At 37.5% G+C, this 22,337-nt stretch overlaps 1 protein-coding gene and 1 long non-coding RNA gene across 12 annotated transcripts in view; one reads left to right on the forward strand and one right to left on the reverse strand.

Annotated features, from left to right (window-relative positions):
• The window catches only part of LOC105194528 (casein kinase I), a 37,641-nt gene that overhangs the window by 12,572 nt on the left and 2,732 nt on the right, over positions 1 to 22,337 (forward strand). The window contains exons 2-11 of one of the 10 annotated variants that reach the window (XM_039447695.1): positions 10,879 to 10,919; positions 11,021 to 11,090; positions 12,303 to 12,451; positions 12,756 to 12,990; positions 13,439 to 13,758; positions 14,365 to 14,439; positions 14,883 to 14,963; positions 16,168 to 16,290; positions 17,321 to 17,427; positions 17,786 to 18,607. In XM_039447695.1, the coding sequence (XP_039303629.1) occupies positions 10,879 to 10,919; positions 11,021 to 11,090; positions 12,303 to 12,451; positions 12,756 to 12,990; positions 13,439 to 13,758; positions 14,365 to 14,439; positions 14,883 to 14,963; positions 16,168 to 16,290; positions 17,321 to 17,427; positions 17,786 to 17,972 (1,388 nt within the window). In that variant the 3' untranslated portion in view covers positions 17,973 to 18,607. Of the gene's footprint in view, positions 1 to 10,878; positions 10,920 to 11,020; positions 11,091 to 12,284; positions 12,452 to 12,755; positions 12,991 to 13,438; positions 13,759 to 14,364; positions 14,440 to 14,882; positions 14,964 to 16,167; positions 16,291 to 17,320; positions 17,428 to 17,785; positions 18,608 to 18,770; positions 22,314 to 22,337 lie in introns of those variants that run through there. The other 9 variants (XR_005574446.1, XR_005574447.1, XR_005574450.1 and 6 more) reach the window with 9 other exon arrangements.
• On the reverse strand, positions 13,724 to 18,772 carry LOC105194527. Of its 2 annotated transcripts, XR_005574452.1 has the most exons (4): positions 18,611 to 18,772; positions 17,310 to 17,473; positions 16,569 to 17,232; positions 13,724 to 13,860 (listed from the first exon to the last, which is right to left on the reverse strand). It is a non-coding gene; the product is annotated as an uncharacterized LOC105194527 (long non-coding RNA). The 2 variants fall into 2 exon arrangements; XR_005574451.1 differs by lacking the exon at positions 13,724 to 13,860 and having other exon boundaries at positions 14,179 to 17,232.

Consider the following 22,337-nt stretch of genomic DNA (forward strand, 5'->3'; position numbering starts at 1 on the left):
TTACGCTCTGTATAGGGCGTACCATCGGACCTGTTGCGCTCCTCTGCGTCGTGTACTCGGTTTCCTTCCTCGCGCTTCGAATCAGATAGCAACGGGCCGTGCGAGCAAATGCGAGGCAGATGCTCTTAGCGGAACGTAGAAGCGAAAGCATTCGCTCTAAATTGCGATCAAATAGAGTTACGACATCGTCAAACCCTTCGGGGGTCTCGCTCTCTCTAATGCAGGCAGCGAGATCCCCGTACTTTCCGTACGTTTCCTTGATAGCCGTTTAACACCGTTGCAAATTTATTTACAAATATTGCTTTATCGGACGCGCGCATGATCAGAAATGCGAGCGAATTCACGATCAATTTTTAATGGTTTTCATTATTCGCACGCGGGACGCGGGTGCACGTTCACACTCGACGATATATCTAGGTCGATCGCGCGCACTTTTTTTTATTCGCCATCACCGCCGTCGCTATCGGACTTTAGTTTCATTACACGCCACTATTCGCGGATGCACAAGACGTATCGCGGAGCACATCAAAATTCTAGCTGTGAAAAGAGATATTCATTTCTGTAGGCGAAGATTTTGCAAAACACTGCGCAGCCTGTTCGCGACCTTTGTTATTTCAAAATACATTTTGAGCTGTTTGCGGAATATTAATGTGTAATGCCGTGACTCCAAAACTGAAGATCATCTTCCTCTTAATTAATTTTTTTGTTTGCTATTTAATCCGACGAAAACAGGTTCTCTGATATTTGCGCGCTTTAAACTTGATATACATGGAAACTGTTATCAAGATTCAATTTTCATTATTGAGAATGAAAAAAACTCGCTTCTCTTTTTGGATCAAGCTATCGCTATAGCGTCCAATAAACGTGTTTAAAATGTTTTGGCTACATGATACGGGATAAAAGTTATCGAAAAAAAAACTGAAGTTTTCTCTGGGTTTATTCTAATCGACAAAAAATGTGATTTATAATAGTATTAACAGCGAAAATCACTATATTTTGCAGCAATTTTAAATAAATAACTTTTAAACGAGTAAGTGGATCTAAATGAATTATTGCACGCACTAATATTTTTTAGTTTTATTATTGCAAGTAAGTAAGTACTGCAGAACATGAAGAATCAAGAGTTAAACAAAAAATTAAATTACTTCTAAACCAATAAGTGAATTGTGTTCAAATTTTACATAGATACTGAAACGTAATACTATTCTATGAATTTTTTTATTTTTTTTTTTGGTAACGTTTTGACTCATACATCCTTAATGAAGAGGGACTATCGAATCGAAGTGCAAACGCGTACTCATTTTTTGCCAGAAAGTCTCTCTCTGTCGCTTCGGCGTTGTCGCCCGAAGACTACGCGATCGAAATTGAATTCGTCCAGAACCCAACGACATCCGGCGACGTCGTGTTTCCCATTAACGCTCGAAGCTCGGTGAGAGTCTGAGTGCTAATTACACCCAGCCCTCTATTCTCTTCGTCCCTGGCTGACTTACGCGAGGGTGGAAATGGGTCGCATGCTATCGCGCAGCGCGGCATACAGAGTACCATTTCTATCGTGTTATTTTCCAACGATAGATTATCCGGTCAATTTGGAGTCAATAAGAATCATAGAGCGCGTCCCACTTTGGTCGCAATTATTTTTTATTGTGATAGATTCTCCGGCCAATTTGGAATTTTTTCTCCAAGAGAAAGATCGAAATGACGGGCATAACTTTCGAGTGATCAATGATTAGAAAAAAATTGATAAACGTGATCTTACGAAATGAAATCGGTGACTTACGCTGCTTGATTAAATTCAAATACAGATTAATACGAGACTTAATTATGAAAATATATGCAGAAAAATACGACGATATGGTCTCCATAATTTTTGTAGAATCCGTTACGAAACGATCAAAGAAATTTCTACTAAAAATGATACGGTAAAAGTGGGACATCCTGTATTCTCGGTAATGAAAAGGTGATAAAAGGGAGAAGGGAGGGGCAGATCGAAGAGCTTCTAATGAGGATGAAGTCGGAATGCGGAACGTCTCGTATTACTGTTGACGCATAAACATCATAGAATATATTTCATGTTGGATCATAATTTTTACTGCTAGGATATCGTCTAAAAAATTTCAATGTTTTCTTATCAAAATGTAATCAAAATTAAATACGACACTATTTCGTTCGTGAAATTTGTATATTAAATATCTCAACAATTACGAGTCATCTTGATTAAAAGTCTGTCCGACATTAGCCGAGAAATAAGGTGTTATCTACATTCGCGACAAATAAATCGACAGCCGTTCTAATCGCGCGACGATCGTCGGCCGTGCTTATCGATCCGCCGTTTTCCCTTTTCTTCATATCTTCCGCACACGTTCTTCCACAGGCGTTAACTCTTGTCGTTATCGTTGCAAGTGAAGGTTAAAAATAGTCCCATGCGGCCCTCGGGTGACGGATCGTCGCGCGGAAATTACCACCGAGTCCTTAAATCAGTGCCGAAAACTTCTGCGTTAATAAATACGTCGTCCTATTTTCGCCGCATAGTCGTAATCCGTATTATTGGCTCTCCCTGGCTCAAATTAATTTAATGGAACAGTTACCGCGCCACAAACGCATATATATATATATATAGAAAAACACACGCAAAACTTGAAAAGTGCTCTTGGGTCAATGGGATAGATTTTCTATTAAGCAAAAACTTGACTGAACGCTACTACTGATAGCACTTTTTTTATTTTTATTAAATGTATTAAATATCGATTTTACTGATACTAACTTTATGATGGACTTAATGCGGCATAAAAAAATGTCGCAATTTTCTGCAATGGCAAGATAAATAATGTAGATTTTTTATTCACGCGGTGTTTTTACGAAATCTTGAAATTGTAATTTCTAATTTTTCACACAGTTACGAGTTACGTCTAAATGCGCTGCTTATAATAATAATAATAATAATTTCGAAATAATATTTTTATCGGTATTTGCATTACAAATATTAAAGCGTTTAGGCGGAAATAATTTGTATTTTAGCATAGCTCGATAGCTTTTGGCATCAACATTCAACAGACGCGTCGAATTGCACGTGTCGTCCGATTCGACGTTTCGTACGCAACACCTGCAGCCACCGTCTCCTCTGTTGCTCGCTCCGTCGCTCTAACGCACGTTTTTCCGTTGCTCGCCTTAGTGCCCTGGGGAACCATCAACCATACCTACTTTATGCCATTTCTCTCTCGAAGCCCGTAACATCGAGCGTTGCCAGTTCGTAGCGTTTCACGGCGGCGGACAGCTGCCCCTAGTAACGGTCGGAGAAGACATACGTCGACTGCCGAGGGATTCTCAAGGTCCTACATCGGTCTGCCATGCTTTCGAAATTATCCTCTCCCTTGCGCACTCTCCATTATACATTCCCCTACAGCGCGAAAGAAATTCCTAGCGTTCGTAATGATAATACCATTACAAATAGACTAATATAATCTACGAAATAAGACGCAAAAGTAGTTTTTCAGGATATCCTTCTCCGTCACGCGAGAAATGTCCGCCAGGATTTTGCGATAGCAAGATAGAATCAATAAAAGACTTAAATTAAGAAAATTACTACGCCACTTACATAATATCGCAATTATTCTATTTTTGTTTCGTGAAATGATGGATGGAAAAAAAAATGACGTTGCTTAATGACTGTTTCTGTGTGCTATAAATTCTCTTTCGTTTATAATTAGATATCATCGTTATTATCGTATTAATGATAAGTTCTTATACAATTTATCTACTCCTTGAGTCGTTTTGTCCGTCTACTTGTACGTCAATGAAATAATTATTTCGCGTTTCATTGGCTTCTGTTCCTTTTTGTCGGCCTCGCTAACCATCGTATTTTCACTGTGATTTCGCAGGAGCATCCGCATGACGCAACAGCACGCAGCAGCGACGTATTATACATATATTGCCAACTCTTTCATTCAATCTATTTAACAACGATAAAATATTCAGTATGTTAATACTTTGTAATGGATGGAAGTAAGAAATAATTATGCGAGAACGCAAAAAAATATTTTTCAGAAAAAAACAGAGGAAATACAGACACGATTAAGATTCAGAGAAAAGTTTCTTCGAATCAAAAAATATTTCAAAATATTAATTAATGTCGTGAGTGCCAACACAAGATGTTCGTGTGAGAATTAATGTAATTAACAAGCAATTATTATTACAGATGTTTCGATCCTCTGGTTTGAATCATCCTCAGCGTAAAATTATTATTTTATTCCACATGCGACGGTTGGTGAACAAAAAATATTTGTTTGAATCAAAGAAATTTGTAAATTACTATACTACGGTTAAAGAAGTTTCTTTGATTTGAAGAAATTTTTTGGTTGTTTTTTTCATTAAAACCAATAAAATATTGGTTGTGCAATGCAAATCTTTTTTTAAATGAAAAAATATATTTGTAAAATATATTTGTTTAAATTAAACAAATAATTTATTTGCTTTGAAAGAGGCTAATAACGTTACTTCTTGAGATCAAATATATTTTTATTTTCCTCAAGGTTATTTTCACTTCAATTAAAAAAAAAAACAAGTTAAAGGAACGATTTCATCAATTCAAACGTAACTTTTCTCTGGGTGAAGAGAAATGATATCAAATTTACAATTGTATGTAAAGCATTCGTCATACTATTTATACCGTCGAAAGTTTACTTGGATACTTCAACGACGACAAAGTTTTGTTACCTAATAGAACTTAGGTTCTCTTAGGTAACAAAAGTAGAGAATCTCTTATACGCTTTCACGACAAGGAAGTTGCCAAAGCTTAGACACATACAAGCTTAGACACTAAATGACATTTAATGAGTAAATACGAATTGAGTGCAATTATAAGGAATCGATTTGATAAACGAATACAATTAATCTTCATTTGTACATCTATTTACTTCGTCATCATTGTTGCGGAACGACCGCGATACTCCAATGTCAGTAACTGTGTATCGCGTGGCGTCAACGAAACGATTCAATACGATTTCGATTATCTTCTCAGAAACCGCTATCAATCTCTGATAAAATGTGCGTACGACTTGCAAAATCGCGCAATATCTGGATGACGCGTTCTTTTTAATCACTCCGTAATAAGATACGATTCTCCAGGAGTAGTTTACTCGCTATTAACATGCCACGGCAGTATTCTCGTAAATATTTAAGTACCTAAGAAAGGGGAGACGATGAGTTTAAAATTATCGGTTTTTCGACATTATAGCCGAGAAACTGAGTGCCGTGACTTACAAGAAGAAAAATAAATTAAACCGTCAGTTATTTATTGAGTTTTTGCGCAAACTCACACTTTTTTTCCTCGCAGTCTTCTGCAGAAATTATGGATGGCGATATGTTTTGGTTATTTATAAATACACGTCGCTGCATTTTGCGTCGTCTATTTGCTCCTTTAGCTCCGTAATCTGTCCTCTTGTCGCGCGATATCGATCCTTCCCGAAATTTGCGACGGCAGATATTACTGTAACTGGAGTCATCAGCCGGAGCATCGTAATAATAGAATAAACGGTTCCGAAGCGACCAGCAAAGCGGAACTCGTATTACGGAATTATTTCACAAAATTATATTACATTTGTAAAATAATTTAAATTTATTTCATTGTTTTACATTAATCCAATCTTTTTTTAAATTTCGTGAAACATTCGCAGAATAATTAGTAAAGTAGCGGCACACATTTAATGTATACAAAAAGAATTATATGAAGCGATTAATCTTAAATCTTTTATTTTTTTCAAAAACTATATATTTTTTTATTCACTATATTTTTTTAAGAAATTGCGTTTTTAACTATCATACGTTTAAAACAAAACAGGACAAATTATTTTTCAAATTCTTAAACCTTTTGTTAACTCAAAGACAAACTACTTTTATTTTTTCACCCAATACATTTTCCTTCAAGAAACGTTAAAGTCTAATAACTGCTGTGTACGCTCAAGGCTACAGCGAGTGCGAATTTGGACGAAAATTCATCCTGATGGATTCGTGCCAAGCGTCAAAATGAAATACATTGATGCGCAAGTACCTACGATACGTGTGATCTAATCTCGCGCTGTAACTGTCTCAACTTACCTCAAGGTGATTAACTTTGAAACTTGGCACAGGATGGTCAAAATGAGTCTGCGCTATGGCTTTAGTCCTAAACCGATTAGAACGTTCAATCTCTATTGTCTGTTAAATTGTCGCGAATAGGTCGATCGTAAAACGTAGCTAAGAATTAAAATGTCTACGGCACGTCATTTTCTGCTTACTTGACGACGTTGCGACGATTGAAGCAATCTTTGCATTAAAGTTTTAGAGAAGAGGAAAATACCGGGGTGAATTTGATATATTTTTCCATTGGAAAAACTTGCAATAGTTATGTGTATACTGTTACAATTTTTTTTCCCCTTGTTACTTTCGCTACTCTGCTTTGCAATTTTAGCCAGATGGAGTATATGCAAGATACCCGAGGCATCACGCACTTTCTCCCGGATGCTTTTCCGGTAGTTGCAGAGTAGCTAAAGGGTTAATCCTCCCGCGCGCAGTCTCTGTGCATACTTCGCGGTAGGGATATACCCTCGGCGAAGCCGTGCAAGGGGGATGCATATGCGTGTGCATTTTGCACGCCGCGACGCACACTCCCTTCTCATGCCTGTCCGGCTCCAATCCTTTCAACATCCTCTTTGTCTTTCTCATTGTCTCCGTGTGTTCGTGCGTTAATCGCAGATTAAGCGAGAGAGGAGAAGGTGGTCGACGAGACCGTGGACGAAAAGAAGACGGCAGAAAGGGGTGGGATCAGGGCCGGATTTCCTATTAGTAGTCGTCGTAGTGGCATTAGTGCGAACCGTTTATCTTAGCGTTTATCTTAGCCTTGTAGAGGAGACCTTCTGAAAACAAGCAAAATGTAAAGAGCGAGAGCGTACGCGAGTGAGCAACGTTAAAGAAAAAAGATCTAAGCTGCCGATATCAGAAATATATTCTTAATTTTTTACATGTCCGAGAACTTGGGAATTTAAGCTTTTTCGCCATGCGATTTGAAAATTACACATGTTTTTCAAATCTCAATAATTTAATCAATATTTTTCATTTACCGGTTGTGTAGTTTTAAAAAAAATTCGATTATACACTGTAAAAAAATTTTCTCAAAATTTCCACGCATTTGTAAATTTACAATACACAAGGGTAAGATTAATTTTGTAATTTGTAGTTAAGCAAATTGCAGAAGTAAATTTACAACATGTATGAAAAGTTATAGAAATGATAAGGTCAATACGTTTTGCAATTGTATTACATATTATACATTCAAATATTGTCTCTCTATCATACATGTAAACAATAGAATTACTACTTATTACATCCGCACATAGTGATGCTAAGTGGGCAGAGTTTTCACGCATGCACAGTGAATGTTAATCGCATTATATTTCACAGCGATATATGGAATATTATTACGTAATGTTACAAAAACTTAGATAATTATATTTAAATATTCTGTTATATGCGTAATTTTCCGCATGAAATAAGATACATTTATTCAATAGAAGCAAATCTACATATTTTTTGTGGTGTTACATAATTTTTATAAAATTACATAATTTTTTATATTTACGGGACTAATCGTGTAATTTTTACATCTATTATATGTAAATTTACTGACTTTTTTTTACAGTGTAGAGGATCGAAGGCTTTAAAAATTAAATCGCTTCAAATTTTTCGAAAATACATCCATCACTTTTCATCAGTTTTGGGGACACATTAGGATGTTGAGTCACGTATTCTCCTGCTTATCTCAATCGCCGAAATAAGCTTGTTAACATCCGAGAGAACCCCCGGCTTTCTTTAGTACTCGCTCAGGCAGGATATGACGACCCTTCCCGATGTCTTTTTTTTTTTTTTTTTTGTCTGACGGGTCTCCGTCGCATTCGTAGGGACTCGCGCTCGGTGTCAGGTCGATAGTTTTCCACGCTCTCTGTCGTAGCAATTTTTGCCTGTGCTCTCCTCGCCGTGCGGCACCCGTTCGCACCGGTAAGACTGGTTATATCCACGAAGAGCGGCCGCTCGATGAAAGGATCCTCTCGGTGGCTCTTTACGGCCGGGTTCAATCGATCGTTCCCTTAACGCGCGTCGAGTTACCACGGACGTGTCGTGCAAAAATGCGACCATTATTTCGTACGCAACACTTTATTTTATACCATCGATCGTGACTCGTTTTACGTCATTATCAATATTGCTATTTTATTATATATATATATATATATATATATATATATATATATATATATATACGAGCGTAAACGATTATATTTCACGATTATCTCCTTGCTTAAGAAAATTATTGATTCGATATGCTCAGAGCGAAAAATATATTTATAGACACTTCTGCGAAAGTACATAACTTTCAGGTGATTAAATAACGTCGATTTCCTTACAATATATCTGTATTCTTGTAATTAGAAGTGGTAACAGTAAAATAAAATTTATTTTATATAATAACATAGAGGAGCGAACCGCGGAGACGTCTATAACAAAACTAACATCACGAAAGGCCTGAGAAAGATCGTCCTGATAAGGGCACGTTAAATTAATATAATGAATCGCAATGTTAACTGCTAATTACAATTTATTTTACATCGTCACCGTTATTGCCACTATCGTCGACATCTCGATTTCCTCTAAGAATCACTGTTATAATTAATATTAAAAAAAAAAGGGAAAATAGAAAGTGATTTCAAGGGAAAAGATTGAGCAGGTCGCGTGACCGTGTAACGCGGCCGAGGACGATTATTGACATCTTTGCAATATCTGTATTCGACGGCGTCACCGGCGCTTTCGGTCGAGGAAGCCACGGGTCCTCCGCGGTCGCAGGGTCGGTCGAGAGGCGGCGATGCGACAGCTGGTCCTATATACAAGGGCGTGGCCACCTTTATCCGAAATAATCGGCGGCGCGCATCGACGACAGAGTGAAGCGAGCGAGCGAGGAATAAAACGGCGGAAGAAGCGCGGCCGTCGCGCTAATTACCGCGAAAGTATCGAACCGCTAATTGCAGAACGCGCGCGTGTACGCGCGCGCGCGCGCACGCGAGCAAGCGAGCGAGCGAGTCATTGACCTTCGCTTCTGGCGAAGAGTTTCGTTCGTTCGTTCGTTCGTGCGTTCCGGCCCGCATCCTTTATGTCTTTGCAGGTAGGTGCGCAAGTGGCCGCAGGAATGTGCTTTCGTTCGAGCGACGAGCGAACGACGAGGCCTCCGAGTGCTTCATTTTTCTTACGTGGACGTCAAATAGCGTCAACGATGCGTGATATTATCCTCGTCGTTGGTTTATGACTACTGAGCGTTATCCGGATAGAGGATTGCTCGCGAATACGAGAAACGCACTATACTTTATATTTGCTTGTTTTAAAAAAAAAAAAGAACAGCACACGGTTCCAGCCGTGCTGGTAATTTTAAGAGATAAAATTCTCGATTCTCTAGGTAAATCCCGAGGAGAAAGGATTCGAAGGATTAAATGATAAGACTTGTAGCTCTTCTGCGCATTTTTCTTATCTTTGCTTTACACTCTTTGCATTTTTCAAGTTATCTTCTTTCTCTTTTTTTTTTTAATTTTCTAATAATATTGTGCAAGTCGCGCAACTCTGTGACATGATGCTATTCGTTGCTTATATCCTTTGTTATACCGTTCGATCATATGACGTTCGACGATTCTTAACTTATTAGCGAAATGAGTAAACACGCTACTTAGTGCACACGTGCGTTTCATTTATTAGATTCGCGGCGAAGCCTTTCCGTATAAAAAAACCGTAACAATATTGAATTTTGTGCTTTAGCCGGCTTCTGCAGCTTTCAACAAAATTGACTGCTTCGTCGTTTCTTCATAAGTCACGTGCACTGATTACGCCTCTCCATATGTTTATGAAATTAAATTTAATGTTAACTGCTAGATATTATTTTCAAAAATTTTCTCTTTGTAACGTAGAGTGTTTCGTATATTCCGTACGTCTCTTCATCATCAAATTTTATATGCAGAAATATGTAATAATTGTATTACAAGTTTTATTTTTATATTTTTACATTTACATTGCTATTTAGATTTATGATAGAAAAATAGTATTAATTTGGTAATTACTTGACTGGTACTCAACTTAAAACAATGTTGCGTTTTATATTCTAAAGATACAATTTATTTTATATGATTTATTATATATAAAATTACACAAGAAATCAGCATGAAGCTGCGAATGAATAAGACTCATTTTTAATTAGAAAACGATTAGATTGTTTTGGCTTTTGTGCTCATCAATGTTATGATATCGATCAGCTACCCAATTACTTTGTGTTTGTCAAAAATTTGTTCTCAATCGGCTTAAATTTACTACCTCACGTCTCTCGGTATCGCAATCCTCGCAGCTTTACTGCTATCCGATGCTTATTTGAAAACAGTTGCAAATTATCGGATTAATCGCTGTGCACGCGATTGTATTAAATGGAACATCTCTCCGATAAGTTTACGCGAACATTTCACAGCCGACGACCATAATTCCACAGTGACCGCGTGTACCACAGGCCGATCTCGACGATCTAATTTTCTCACGTTGACTGCAATCAGTAGCGAGCTATCGCGCGGCATTTAATTATCGCGCAATCATATTGTCATCGGGACGTAATCCATGAAACATCACGTAGCAATGGTACTAATGCGCCATTGTACACGCGAATTGAATCAGCTACTTTAGAAGGGAAAATTGTGCCCAGAGCCTTGCTATAATAATAACCCGGCCTCGCTCACCCACGGGAATTCTCCGTTATAATTTATCCCGGTACTCTCTCTCTCCTCCGCTATTATGCCGTTTACAATACTTATCGACTTTTCTTTCTCTTTACAGGGAAGAACCTGTACAATAATGAGCACGTAGCAATTAAAATGGTGAGTAAGAAATACACGTTTTATTTTTATGTGACACGATACACGTAAAAAAACTCGACGAACTTCCGCTGACGGGCTCTCTTATTCGCTTGCTGTTGTAGGAACCAATGAAGTCAAAGGCACCACAGCTACATTTAGAATATAGGTTTTACAAATTATTAGGTACACATGGTGAGTATCGTTTTCACGCTATTACGTTTAAGATCATGTAATTAAAAAATGAAGACATAAATTTATACCTAAGTAAAGCGAAATTAGAGAATAAAATGTTGAACTATTAAACAAAAGGAACTAAAAAAGAATAGAAATAAAAAAAATTCACGTTAAAATATATAGAGACATTTACGATGAGTGGCGAAGAAGTAGAAGGTAGATTATTAATTCTACGACGCCTGAGATAAATCGATAACTTTCAAATAAACATCCTCGATACTCTAGAGTGTCGTTAATCTTTCGTCGATGACGCTGCAAGAAAATAGTCCGGCAATTCAAACCGACTTCCCGCAATTGGTGACGCAATATATAATAACATGAAGTACAGAATTTACCTTAATTTTAATACAATCTGAATTGGCTAAATCTCATGTGAAACAATCTCACTTATAATTTTTGCACGTCTAAGTTAGCTCGAGACGAATTGAGATTATATCGGAAATGTATATCTCGTGTGTCATGCCGGGGAAATAAATGTGTCACGTTTTTTATATAGGCTATCCCGCATTACATTTTAATGGCTAATTCTTCAGTCAATTGCAAGTCAATTTTTCCATAGCGCAAAGGTCATTTATCGCAATTTCATAATTTTCCATATGTACGTAACGAGTATTGAGTATCTAACAGCATAATACATTTGATAAACACAGCGAAATATTTCGTCTCAATCTTGTACTACAATATTTTTAGTCATTACCTCTACAATTATTTCCACAAGAAAAATACTTTTGAATTATTTATTTAAAGAAATATGATGTAACATCTTAAAATGTTAAATTACATTCCATTGGGAGTTTTATATATTCTGCAAAGTCGGCGGTAGTGAAAAACATTGGCAAAATACCACAGTTCAAGATAATACAAAAACTTTCGTGCGAGCTCCGCGTATCGTGTACTTTTTCTTTCTTTCCTCGCGCGCTACGTGTTCCACGTCATACGATGAATTAATCAGAAAACATCACATGTATCCTCACGCGTATTTTTAACACTGTGTTGTTAACATGGATCTTTCGTCGTAGAGTTATATCTGCCCAATCTACAGCCGTCACACCACTCTTATTTCGTTTTACATTTTCCGTTGTGACAAACTTGATAACATCGCACACACTGGGGGTGATCTGGGGTGTGATTTGCTTTTGTCGATCGGTATAGTTCATAACACACATATAGAGGGTATACCGGAGGTGTACTACTTCGGCCCGTGTGGGAAGTACAACGCCCTGGTAATGGAGCTTCTTGGTCCAAGTCTCGAGGATCTCTTCGACCTCTGCGGGAGGAGGTTCACCCTCAAGACCGTTCTCAACATTGCCACACAGCTCGTAAGTCACATTACCAACACTTTCGGTCCGTAGAACTAACTCTCTCAAACACCAGACTGGGGATATTTGAGGTCTGGCAAATCCCACAAGCATCAGTCGATTATTCGCTATTTCTCTTTCTCTCTCTCCCTCTCGGCTTTTTTCTTTTTACCATCTGAAAAAAATTTTAAATATATTAAATATAAAAATGAAATAAAAGTTATTTCAAAATTGTTGAAACAGTAAATTGTATCGCGAAAATAAAAATCTATAAATTTTATTAGGTAGAATAAAATGCATAAATAATCTATTTTTTTTCCAACAGCTCCATAGGATAGAATACGTTCATAGTCGGCATTTGATATATCGCGACATCAAGCCGGAAAATTTTCTGATAGGACGATCCACTACTAAGCGGGAAAAAATCATTCACATAATCGATTTTGGACTAGCCAAAGAGTATATAGACCTGGAGACGAACAAGCATATACCGTATCGGGAACACAAGAGTCTCACCGGCACGGCGCGTTATATGAGCATTAATACGCATCTTGGCAAAGGTAACGGACGTTTACTTTTGTTTCGTGTGTGTCTGTGTACGTGCGTATATGTTGCGCTACATAACGAACTGCCACGTGCTCTAAGCTATAATATCGCTGACTCGGGAGAAAGCGCAACGAATGCTTTAATCTTTTGCAGATATTATGTGATTTTTTAAACCTCAAGTAATATAAACTAAAGTTGTTTAAAAAAAAGTTTAATTTAAATTTTAATAAACTTTTAAATATGAAATTACATAAATTACTATGGTATATCAAAGGCTTAACTTGTGATACCTGCTGAGGATTCAAGTTATCGCAAATATATCATTTCTCTAATGCGCTTTCTACCATTTTTTCTTAGAATTCTATATGTTTAATAAAATATGAGCACGCAATAAAAATTTTCATTATGTAAATAATGCCGAAGGCTATGAAACATACAAAAGATGTGTTTTACCGTAAACAGAGCAGAGCAGAAGGGACGACCTGGAGGCGTTGGGCCACATGTTTATGTACTTTCTGCGCGGCAGTCTGCCGTGGCAAGGGCTGAAGGCCGACACGCTGAAGGAGCGCTACCAAAAGATCGGCGACACGAAACGGGCGACGCCGATCGAAGTGCTCTGCGATGGCCATCCCGAGGAGATGGCCACGTATCTGCGCTACGTACGCAGGCTGGACTTCTTCGAGACGCCAGACTACGAGTACTTGAGGAAGCTCTTTCACGATCTATATGAGAGACGTGGTTTCGTCAATGACGGCGAGTTCGACTGGACCGGCAAGACAATGGTGCGTATCAAATAATCGTGTCGATTCTTCCTTTATTTATTCACGTCATGTAAAAAAAAGCCTTTTGTAAAAGCTCCAGCGGATGTTACATTCGTTTTTTATCTGCAAAAACAGTGACGTCAATGTATGCATGTTAACTTGTTTGTTATATCGGGGAACGTCGGTGATAACAACAGTTGCCTCAACGAGAAAATGAATCGATGACTAAATCGTGATCTTGCATTGACGTTATCTATATATTTTTCTGTCCAATAATGGAAAATGGAAGAGGATTTTATCATCATTTATTTATGTGAACAATCTTATATCATTAGAAAACGAAACATTTTTTCATCTAAATATTATTCTGATCTTTGAAGTGCAAAGATTACAAAAATAAAAGTCAATACTCTTTTTTTTTCTTTCTCTTCCAAATTTTCATTTTTTTTTGTTAGTCATAATTTTCTAAAATAATTTATTGGGAAAATATTGACTGGCAACTGGGTAAGTAAATTGCCCTATATTCTAACAGACCCGCGATATAGAGCACTGCGGTACCGAAGAGCAGTTTCACATTTGATTTTTAACGTTTGCATGCTGCCTTCCCTCTCAATGCACTATCTCTAGCCATCCAACTTTGAGAACCTGAGAGCATTACGAATGGCGGCTCCCTCGCATATCGGCAAAACTAAGTCCGACAAGGTTGGTGGTGTCGCTCTCGAGTAGCGACAATATCTCATGACAGATTATTGCGGCCGCGAGTAATTGAGCTTCGATATCTTTGCGCATTGTAATGGAATCGCATATCTGCAATTCATGTAGTAAAGTACCGCTACATTGTCACGTTATTCTAACTAATAATCGTTACCATTTGTCACGGCCGTGTTGGTCTTACGAACCTCATGTATATAGGGATCTAATGTGATTGTGATGTCACAGGTATTCTTAAGTAAATTAAAGTGCACAGTCCGTGTCAATAAGTCTGTCTGTCTGTCTGTCTGTCCGTCCGTCCGTCCGTTTTCCAGTTCCAAGTATGTTATCCATATACCTCGTGAAAATACGTAGAAGCGCGCGATAACGGCGCTTATTACAAACTTTCGTTCATTATACATGTATATAAAGCAACGTTTTCTCTCTCATTACAGTCCACGCCCGTCGGATCCCTTCAAACCGGCCAGGAGATCGTCGTATCACCGAATCGCGATCGGCATCCCGCCGCTTACAAGGTATTCCTTGTTTCCTTCTGTTTCTCCTATCTTTTCTTTTCTTTTCTCTCTAAGCCAAAAGCATGGACGTGTGTAGCCCATTTGTTTTTTTCATTCGAGTTAACCGCATGGATACACGCCTCAGTAGCGAAAGAACCGAAAACAGAGTTTTAACAACGACCTTGATTCAGAATTCTTGTTTATCTCGGGATAAAGGTACAGATCGAATAATGAACAAATTTTTCGGAAAGATACCAGTGTGGCGATATTAAGTACAGAAAAAAAAAGAAAAAAAAACGAAAACACGCACAGTATGCTGGTTTCCCTCTCAGCACGTAATCCAACGCGAATATGATGGCGTCAATTTGTAGGAGTACGATGATTTTGAGGAGGATGTGATCCTCATGATGGATGAGGTTCGCTTCGAATCGCAAGGCCGATATGTAAGCCATTCTTAGGTTACGCTCGATGAATCGACTTCTTCATGCATGCCTTTATCTTATCAGCACGGAGAGATGACTATATAGTCGGAAAGATACCCGCGATCACATTTTATAATATGCGATATTAATGTTTTTCTGCTCGTAAAACAAGGTCGCGCAAGGTTTAACGATCGTGGAGTGTGAACTCTACGAACTCGCAGTCTTTTCAGATCAATAGTTGATTAACTGATTGATAACGGTAAAAAAAAATAAATTTTCTGCCGCGCAATGTTGTTAGAGTGACTAAATATAGATGATGGTCCATGGCCCAAATATAGATCACGATCCGTGACGAAGTGTCGTGTAGCGAGGCGATACACGTTTAATTCGAAATCGCGATAGCGATAAACTCATGCACGAAGAAGTAATTTTGCCAAGTTTTGCTTAAGTAGCTGAGCGGCTTGTAATAAACTAGGAGCTAGGAAATTTGTTGCATCTTTTCTCAGTTCATCCAAATGAAAAGTATACAAATATTTAACGAGTAGATAATTATATACATCTCCTTTATTATCAGAGAGCGAACCGCATTTTCATTCCCATGATATAAAGATTAATATCGGATTGGATCAATCTTCTTAATGCACAGATCTCGCGTTTATCATCATAGATCGCCATGCTATATGGTCAAAAAGATTTCTCTCGCGGACCTGTCCTCGACATCTCTTTTTTTTCTACTATCCGTGTTTATTCGCGGAGTTGTTTAACGCGACGCAACTGCGAAATTGTCATGCTTGTTCCTTCAGGATGTGGCAGGTGGAGGGGTGGGAGGTGGGGGCGGTAAGGGGGTGGGAACCACGTGGCCAGATGTGAAGCAATCAGGAGCCGGTGGTACATTGACACCTGCTGACAGGCACGGTTCTGTACAGGTGAGTTTACTCGCGCATCTCTTCCGTCCTTCCTCTCTTTCGTGCTATTCTCTCGACTTCCCAGAAGCTTCTCCCTTTTTCTTGACTTACTTTGCATCTCTTCTCGTTTCTTATTTGCTGCCGACTCACTTGCAATTCCGCGGAAGAAACGTGCTTTCTAGCGGGACGCGATATTGAAACACAATTCGTTTAATCTACATCAAGTACCTAATCTCATCTCGTACACCTTTTTTCCCGTGAAACGTGAAATTTTTTGATTATAAAAGTATAATACGTACGTGATAGACATCACGCGGAAAGATCGATGAAGTACGAAATTATCCATGTTCTTTCCTAACTATTATATCATCTCTCTCGTCTCTCACTCATAATGTCGTATACGGGATGCCTCAATTTATCAGGAATAAACTGCTCGCTCTATTTCTAGACAAAGCACCACTGGATTATGGTCAGTTAGAAGTCTGTGCAATTTGACTTGTTGCGGCATGTTGTCTTTGTGTCGATTGTGATCGAGACTTACCTTCTCTCTTTGATTGGATATGAGATACTAATCCGGTATTAGTACGATCACTTGTCTTCCCATATGCACTTGCAATAACAAAAGTATCATCGTCACGTACGAAGCGTATGACTTTTGAGGAAGATCAGAATTTATTATTTCGCTTTCTTTCATTTTTTTAGTATATTGCTTTATTGAATCTATGTATACCAGCAGTAGTCTTGTCTTACGTTACTCTTCAAGTCTCACTCTTCTTTCCTTCTTTCACCCCCTCCCCTTCTTCTTTTGCCACATAAGATCTCACTTGGTTTTTTGTGTGATTTGTAAGTAGACTTTAGATAAATTGATTTTCAATGTGTATTACTTTATCATCCAATTCAAATAGAATGTAAAAAGGACTTTTCCGATTTTGACATCCGACAGTAGTATTCGAAACATAAAATCTGTAGTTATATAAAAATCCTTTAATGTGAAACTTGTACTTTGTTCATACCGATAACATTGCGATAACGTTACGTACGATGTGTACAGGTGGTATCATCAACTAATGGAGAACTGGCTAACGATGACCCGACCGCTGGTCACTCCAATACACCAATTACAGCACCTCAGGAAGTGGACATGATCGACGAAACCAAGTTAGTAGCAGTTTGTTTATCGCCATTCATCTCTCTGTCTGTTCTCCTAAATACGGACAAATTTATGAAATTAATGAAAGTGCAATAAATTCCGCGAATGTTTTATTGCATTTATATGTGCAATATTCTTAAATTTTATTTGTATAAATTTATTCTTTTACTAAATTCGTATATACTGTTAAAGTAAGCATTAAAGTCAGAATATAAAATAATAGTAGCTTATATTTTTTATATCAAAAGATATTAAGAATACTCTTTATATCTTTAATATAAAAAGAGCATTAAAGATATAAAAAAAAATTTTAATATTAAAATATCCGATCTAAGCTATGCATGTGTGTGTATGTGTTATTTTCAGAAAAGTAATGCAACTAAAACGGAATTGTTGTCCTCGATGTGGAAAGTTATCATTCCGCTCTTTACAAGCATACATTTCCAGCACTTATCCTATCCACATTCCCGAATTAGGTTTGTTACACCAATTAAAATGGTCAATTCAAGATTTCTTGTTTCGCAATATAAGAAGAAAATACAATATTTGTTAAATGTTATTAAATATTTGATTATTGCCGTAGAAATTTCATTTCTATTAAACTGATAATGATGAAAAAAATCAATGTCACGAACAAAAATTATAAAATTACAATAAGACGAATATGTATGTGATTAATACCTAAGAATATTCTATTATAAAGATTTTACAATTATGTGATGTTCAATTTTTGCTATTTGTTTTCGCAATGTGAATCATCTTTTATACAAGATATAGGGACAAGATTTGACTTGTTTTGATAAAATGTAAAGATAATTATTTTGTCGTCATAAAACAAAATAAATTCTTTTTGTATCATTAAATATTTTTATTATATTATCTAATGCGAGAAGACTGGCTGTTATATGTATTATATCAAACAGCATAGAGCATCAGAAAGAATTTCATTTATTTATATATAATTTAGATAATTTAATGCAAGTTGCTCGTCCTGTCTTTCAAATTATATTGTACTAAACAGTATCGAAACGATATGTCTCTTTATATTTGTAATTAAATGTCTATATTTTTTGGTTTATTCTGTACACTCTTTTCTGATGTTTTATTCCTTTCCTTATCGTTCCTCTGCGAGTTTTAATAAAATCGAATTAACAATTGCATGATTAATTAACATAACAAATAACTACCTACATGTACACGCAATCAAATAAGGTATCTCGTTGAGAGATTGACAAATTTCTTTCTCTCTTGTATAATGCGCGATGCTAAATCCAATTATTATCCCTGCTGCATGCTCAATGTGTTGATCGACGAAAGATGCTGCCAAGGGGACGACTCTAAGTCCTATTAGTGTTTGCTTCATTTCCAGATGCTGTTGCTTCTTCAAACGCAAGAAGAAGAAAAGTGGAAGGCAGAAATGACTGTCCGTTACCGTTGGTCTCGGGGGGGCGGTGCAGTGCGCGGGTAATAGTGCCGACGAGACCGTGGGAGTCGTCGCCACGACGTCAAGGACTGGCAAGCGCGGCGCGGGAACGGGAGCACGTGCGGGCGCAGGTACAGCAGGTGGTATTGTAGGCGGCGCCGATCCCGAAAGAGAAGCTGTCACCTTGCTGCGTGTCGGCAGCCGATCCGCATCACGGGACTCGGTGCTGCACACCACTGTCACAATGACGCCGACGCCGACGCCGCCGCCGCTGTCGAACTGAATCATCATCATCACTATCATCACCATCACCATCACCATCACACAACCATTCTACTACCGTCGCCGCTATTATCATTAATTGACAGTTGCGCGACTAAGTCGAGATCGAGAGAATGAAGCTGCTTTTCCTCTGGCCAATCGAGCTGATCTCTTCGATAAATAAGCGGACTCGCTGACGACGATTCATACATTCACTTCTCGGTACAATGAAACTTTGTAGTAGTTCCAATATCGTTTCGAGAATTGAATTTAGAATTATCTTGGCTATGTTACAATAAAAGCGCGGTCGAGTATCGATTTTATTTAAAACTCTGTATTCGGAAAACTTTAATACATCGGATTTTCATTGAGCTTTGTCGAAAGTTTGTCAGCTCTTTTTCGTCAACTCATTTCTTTTAATATAATACAACTGGATAGAGAATGGCTAATAATATTTTACGATAATAATATGAAATTTTTTTCGGAAAAATTCAATTGTTGGTTCTTAATCAAGCATTGAAATCCAAGAAAAAAATTCAGGATATCTGTTAGCAGTATTTTTACAATGGATAATGATGTGATCAACAAAATGGAAATTAGTGAAATGTAAAAAGATGTTTGCATGCTTTTGCATGTTTTCGATGAGACTTCTCATCTCTATAACTGATAAATTTAATTATTTAATTATAAAAATTTTCACGTATAAACTTTCACCAAGGTCAGTTAATACATTTTTAGCCATTGGTATCTATCTTTTTGAATGCACTTCATATGCATCTTGCAATTTCATTGGATTCACATATCTTTTCCTCATTTTCACGAAGGGGCTGATAAATATTCCATGTGACCTTGAGCTACTGATAAAAGTCAAGACGTTAGCGAATCCAGTTACCTACTTACTGAATAAATCCTCTCGTTTAGCCAAGAAAAGTGACCTCGTGCTATTAGATTATTGCTACTATCGTCATGATTACATTTCATCTTGTTGCTGCCCACTACCTACTACTACTATTATTTACTACTGCTACCATTACTACTACTAGGTACTACGATTACTATTATTATAATGATTATCTTTCATAATTTTATTTCATTATTATTATTGATATTATTATTATGTTGATCATCTTTATCATCATCGTCATTGTCATCGTCGTTGGTCATGATCGTCATCGTTTCCATTGTCATTATCATCATCATCATCCCCATTGTCAACACACCCGTTTATCAATTACGTTGTTATCGATGTCATCAATGTATTGACACTGTCGCTGTTGACTGAGAACGGTCGTCGGCCGTAACGGCGGCCAATGACGTTTCAGTATCGGGAAACCAATCGGATCACATTCGCATTATATAGAAGTAAGAAGGAATTGACGTACCGATGTTGAGAGAACTTGTTTGTGCCTACGACTCTCTTCTTGTAACACGGGGACGCTTTTTAATACACCGCCGTGTCGTGTGATGAATACACGTTCGGCGGCTTTGTCGTGCGATCGCATGTATAACTGTGAATTATAACGAATTGTGAAGCTACCACAGATCTCATTGTATTCACAGCCCTACAGGATGAACGAGTGTAGCGTGTTCTCGAATTTGTTGTAATCGTGATTTCGAGTATCGCGAAGTCCGATTACGATCCTCTTGAAAGGCATGAAACCGAAAAGAACGAGATTACGATGATCGTGTTCCATCGGCCCGCAGGGAGGGGATTGAGACGTTGGATATTTGTAAATAAGCGCTTTCATTTTATCCCTTGTTACGCGTCCACAAGTTATAAATCATATGATACATCGCAAATCGCGAGAACATATAGTGCTGTGTATAAAATAAAAGTTTACGTTCTAATTTTATTAGATATTTTTTATTTTGATTTTTCTTTTAATCCACCGTCCAAGTGACACGGAATGATTCTAATGCATTGGAATATTTATACTAGGATATATTTGTAGTATACATACGAGCCTTCCGTATAGTAAATAACTTTTATATAATTTCAATTTTGAGTTATATATCGTAGTAGATGCGAGAGATTAGCAGCATTATTAATAAGCGCTAATCGTGTCCGTACTAAAATTTAAACTATCCCAGTGCGTTGATTATCGAAATGTTTTATATGTACACTGCCTATTTTTTCTACACGAGGATCATGGATGCACGATAGTTCTATTATTGCTGTACGGATCGTAGGCATTCAAGAATATTTCACTGTGAATTCCTCAAGCGAAATATCTCTTTATGAATATCTCGACGCGATTGCACGATATCGCGCATTATTTATTAATATTTCCCATCCGCCCGCATACATTCATAATTTTGAAATACTGCTCGACATAAATCACGCAAAGAATTCGCACACGGTTTCCATAGCAATATCATGAGTTTCGGTTTCATGCCTTCCAAAACGAAATTATCATGTGAGAAAGTGGTCTATCGCAATGAACAGTTGAAATAATTACATTTTACATAACATATCGATGAAGTAAGATTTTTTCTGTCTGTAGACTCTATAGTATATATGAAAATTTAGTAACGCGTAAATGCGAGAAAATTATGTGACATAGCCGAAATTATGTGACATTGCAGTCGATTCGTGTTCCACCACCAGTGTGTATCGATTTTAAAAAAGGGGGGGGGGGAGAAAGAAAAAAAAACGATAAAAAGAAAAAAGAGAAGCGTTTCTTTCGATACGAATTATCTCCTCTGCGAAGAAAATACGACGTTCGCGGACAGCTCTTGTTTCTTAATCCATGCGCATTTCGAATATTCTTAAAAAAAGGACATTAACGAACAAGGAGAGAATCAATGGTATGTCCGCGTTTATTCTTGAAATAAAAATCTACATCGTCGGAATTAATAATAAAAAGCTGGAACCGAATGTACGTGATCTTTATCGAGACAATTTGATCTAAATACGAAACTGAAGGGACGAATTATCGAGAACGGTGCACATGCAATAACATAAAGATTCACTTTGTAACAAACTTTGCTGCATATTTAATCCCACTATTTTTCATGATGCGATGAGGAGAGCCTTATCGTCGCGAGGCATTTCTAGGGATTTACACGAAGTAACACGTACGATTTTCTGCTAATGGTTCGCGACGAAAACATTTAAGCGACCAAGAGACAAATGAGACGAATACGTATGAAAAATCCGGAAAGCACGGAGAACAAGGATCTCATCAGGCATATTCATTAAACAAGCAAGTAAGAATATTTGACTACTTATTA

This window comes from Solenopsis invicta, chromosome 3, assembly GCF_016802725.1.
Source record: "Solenopsis invicta isolate M01_SB chromosome 3, UNIL_Sinv_3.0, whole genome shotgun sequence".
Taxonomy (NCBI): domain Eukaryota; kingdom Metazoa; phylum Arthropoda; class Insecta; order Hymenoptera; family Formicidae; genus Solenopsis; species Solenopsis invicta.